Here is a 4,396-nt window from a genome sequence, read left to right as displayed (position 1 = left end):
TTTTCTTGGCTGGCCTTTTCTGGGAAACAGAGGAGACCAGCACCTGCCAGCTGCCAGCACAGCTGTTCTGTTGGCAGGAATCACAACCATCCCTCTTGGCTACCATATGTCCTCTATGCTCTCTTCTCCCTTCTCAGGATCCTTCAAAAGACAAATAAGGCCCATCTCACTCTCAAGAGAAATTCATAGAAGCTGCTGAGCTTCATACTGTGACAGAAAGCCTTGGTAAACCTCAGCACTGTGCACACTCTGCCCTTAAACCACACACACGTGCGCACATCCTACTTCTTATTAAGTGTTCTGACCACTGTTACATTTTGTCCTGGGCAATAGTAGAAGGTAGATTTGCTGTACATAAAATCTGCAACAGAAGACATCAAGAAAAAAGGTAGTGTGAATTAACGTGTCTTCATTTCTATTTTTAGTATGATAAGTAGGAGTTAGTGATAAGCAATAGTGATTAGAAGGAACCTTCCCTACACTATCTATACAGCTTTTCTCTTCTACAATTACATAATGCAACTTGCAAAATTAGTTATCTGTCAGAGGACTAGAAACACACTTCCCACACACCCACCAAGTGCCTGCCTCCTCTCTGCTCTCTACAGAGGATTCTTTGAATTTTTTTTCTGAGATTAAGAAAAGAACAAGGTTTCAGTTGAATGAGAGTTGAGTGACATCTGTGCTTAGTGACATCACTTTTAATGATTGTTGGATGAAATGAAAACGCTTTAACTCAGTAATCAGTCTCCCAGTGGAAACTGTGGGCTTTTTTAAACGTTCTGTGTTTAATTCTGTTTCTGACTTAAAGGGACTGTCTCTGATGAGCACAGGAGAGAAGTACTTGTGATACAAGTCTAAGGAAGTTGAAGCTTCCGCTAAGAGACAGAGCTACCTAGTGATATCTGCATTTTACATCTGGAGAACACTGCTGTGTGGGTAGCACCTCACTGGCAGAGCTACCTGAAGAAAAGCAAGAGACTGCACCCTGAGAGCAAAGAAGATTCTTCATCTCATCTGAGAGGAAAGGAGGAGAAAAGGTAAAATTCATGAAACGCAATTGCTCAAACATTTTTGTATCATGTACACTCATGATATGTGTGAATGTAATACTTTTTCATTTACCATTTATAGCTGCTCAGGTAAATTTTTTAAGCAGTTTTAAGAATTCTTGCATCATCAGACGTGGTTGTAGTCTGTGAGCATATATTTTTAAGTATTCAAATGTATTATGCTGAACCTAGACTAAATTCAGGTATGTCTGGGTGCAGTTACTGTAAAGTTGTCTTTTCTACATCACTGGTGTCAAACAGTTCTGTCCTTGTGACTTGTAAATCAGATTAAATTCCTCTCTGTGTAGAATGGAATGGAACTGTAGGCTGGAAAGGTGTCATGCTTGGGAACACACACGGTATGTCTCAGATTAATGATTATCAACGTTTGCTGGTACATAGCAGCAACACACAGGACTAAGAGAAGTAAATCTAAGAAACACTTCTCTTCTGCTTTACATTCATAAAATGAAGACAAAGGGGAAGAAAATAGCACAGGCTTAGAGTTCTGATATGATAGGCTAAAAAATGCCACTTGTGATGTGAATAACTGACACAAGTAAGAACAGAACTCAGACTTAAATTTCTGGTATGTTAAACTAAAAAAATGATGCTGTGATATGAATAACACACAAACTCGTAAGTCAGCAAGATATTTTCCCTGTGTCCAACTTACATCACTTACAACTCTGTATCTGCCTATTAGAAAAGAACATAAATATGAAGATGACAAATTCCTGTAATTCATTTAGCCACTGAAAATAAGCCCTTATTGAAAGCTCATGACAGCTTTCAGTAAAGGTAATTGCATAAGAAAAGTCTGATGAATGTTTATCACTGTCTTCTTATGGTGGGTAACATATACCTGATGGGAAAGGTGGGTGAGTAAAATTCTGAACTGCTATGAACACTGAGTTTGCTTTTTACTTTGCTCTACATGGAACTTAACTCTCTCTAATTTGACACTGATGTGGCCCACATCTTTCACTCCTATTTGCTTTCCTGTCACCCATTTGAACATCCCTTTGTGCTCAACATGCAAGTTGCACAGCACTGCAAGGACGAAGCACATGCATGCTAAGGACAATACCTTGCTCAAATGTGCACATGCATCCATCCTATAATGCTTACATAATGTCTGAGAACCTGCAGTGAGTCGTGTCCTGAGCTGTCACTTCTGATTCAGGTTTGTGGAGTAACTATGTGGTCTTGATGCACTGAAAGCCACTGACATTTTTATATTCTGACATTTTTATATTCTGACATTTTTATATTCTTCCCTTCTCAGAACTGGGGGAAAAAACATGAGTTCTTCAAGTACAGAGTCCCTTGAAGTCGAACCCTCAACCTTTTATGACTATTATGATAGTTATTACGATGCTCCAAAACTGTGCAGTAAAGAAGGCGTCAGGAGGTTTGCAGCCTCCTTCCTTCCCGTTCTGTATTCCCTGGTATTCCTGGTCGGGCTCGCTGGAAACATTCTGGTCATCGTGGTCCTCTTCAAATACAAGAGGCTGAGGAGCATGACTGATGTGTACCTGCTAAACCTCGCCATCTCAGATTTGCTCTTCGTTTTATCCTTGCCATTCTGGTCTTATTTCACAGTAGACCAATGGGTTTTTGGGACTCCCTGGTGTAAAATCATTTCGTGGATCTACCTGGTTGGGTTTTACAGTGGGATATTTTTTATCATGCTTATGAGCATAGACAGATACCTGGCAATTGTTCGTGCAGTGCTTTCCTTGAAAGCAAGGACCACCTTCCATGGTTTTATTACTAGCCTTGTTGTGTGGCTAGTAGCTTTTTCAGCCTCAGTCCCCGAGCTTGTATTTAGAGAGTCTTTTAATGAACATAATTTTACTACCTGCAAGCCGAGATTTACAGGCAATTTCACAACATGGAAGCTTTTTTCCACTTTGGAAGTCAACATTTTAGGGCTCCTAATCCCTTTTATAATTATGACATTTTGCTACTCCATGATCATTAAAACATTAGTTCACTGTAGAAATGACAAAAAGAATAAGGCTGTGAAGATGATTTTTGTTGTCATGATTGTGTTTTTCTTTTTTTGGACCCCCTACAACATTGTTATTTTCTTACAACTGCTGGAATTTATGGGAGTCATTAAAGACTGTCAAGTGAGCAGGAATCTGGACTATGCTTTCCAGGTAACAGAAATCCTCGGCCTTTTTCACTGCTGCCTCAACCCAGTCATCTACTTCTTCATGGGGGAGAAATTCAAGAAGTACCTGAAGATGCTCTTTAAGAACTGGCAGCTACCAGGGTATTTCTGCAAGTGGTGTGGAGTTCACATCACTTACCACACTGAACCTACCAGTTCATTCCACACACAGTCTACAGGAGACCAAGACGCTCTGTAAAACATTTCAGACCAGCCACTGAACTCAGCAGCAAGCAAACTGACAACAAACAGCAGGAACTTTGAAAAGCAGGAATTTTGAAAAGCTAAGCAAATGTAGACACATTTAACAATAAGCTAGTGCCGGATAATTACTTACTTCAGCTTTATTTGTGCCTCTAGATTTTCTCAGTATTATGACAGAAGGTGTCCCAAATATGGAACATGGAGGATGGACATGCAAGGTTTCTCTGCTGTGATTACAAATCACTGCTCAGCTCTGTGCAAAGCAGTGCACTGTGTGCCTTCTTTGTCACCAGCTTCAGTAGATTGGCCTGCATGGAGGGGCAGAGGTGAGACAGCACCTTGTCATCAGCACATGCACTTGGAATACATATTAATGTACTCAAGAAGAATGATTGTAACCACACTTTTTTATTCTGCAGTTGATCTGTGTAGGACTTGTTCACCTGTGACTCTTAGGCAGCTATTAGCAGTACCTGCTACTTTTAAATGTTTCATTTCAGGGGGGATGATATATCTCCTGTCATTAAGAAAAAGCACAAAATATATTCTCTACGTGCACAAAGACTCAAAGCAAAGCCATTACTTTTCATTGTAGGTGCATTTTCTTTCAGGTTGACATATATGCCTATATGTAGGTGTATATATAGGCATTTTGAATTACTTTATCACTGTCATTCAGGATATCACGTCTGTATTTTAATGAAAATGGGAAATATTTTGAATATTTTTGAATAAAAGTGTTTAAAAAAACTTATTTTCCAGCATGCATCAATAAATTTGAAGCATCTTGGTTAGAAGTATATATTTTAAAATTAATGCCCTTTCTTCCAAAAGTACTTAACCCCAAAACTTGATTTTCATTCACTGAAGATGTATCCGGCAAAACAAAAGAAAGTAAAAACAGAGATTGTGTACAAAGGGTATGTCATAACTTAGAAACCACACATAGAATCCTTGC

At 39.2% G+C, this 4,396-nt stretch overlaps 1 protein-coding gene across 1 annotated transcript; it reads left to right on the top strand.

Annotated features, from left to right (window-relative positions):
* The first annotated feature begins 325 nt into the window (after positions 1–325).
* LOC134418207 (C-C chemokine receptor type 4-like) lies at positions 326–4,169 on the top strand. The gene is made up of 3 exons (XM_063156195.1): positions 326–388; positions 812–1,040; positions 2,341–4,169. The coding sequence occupies exon 3, from the start codon at positions 2,357–2,359 to the stop codon at positions 3,431–3,433; it is 1,077 nt and encodes a 358-aa protein (XP_063012265.1). The 5' UTR covers positions 326–388; positions 812–1,040; positions 2,341–2,356; the 3' UTR covers positions 3,434–4,169.
* Positions 4,170–4,396: the final 227 nt, after the last annotated feature.

The sequence above is a fragment of the Melospiza melodia genome, chromosome 1 (assembly GCF_035770615.1).
Source record: "Melospiza melodia melodia isolate bMelMel2 chromosome 1, bMelMel2.pri, whole genome shotgun sequence".
Lineage (NCBI taxonomy): Eukaryota > Metazoa > Chordata > Aves > Passeriformes > Passerellidae > Melospiza > Melospiza melodia.
The sequence above is the reverse complement of the archived record's forward strand: the minus strand, read 5'-3'. Positions and strand labels throughout refer to the sequence as shown.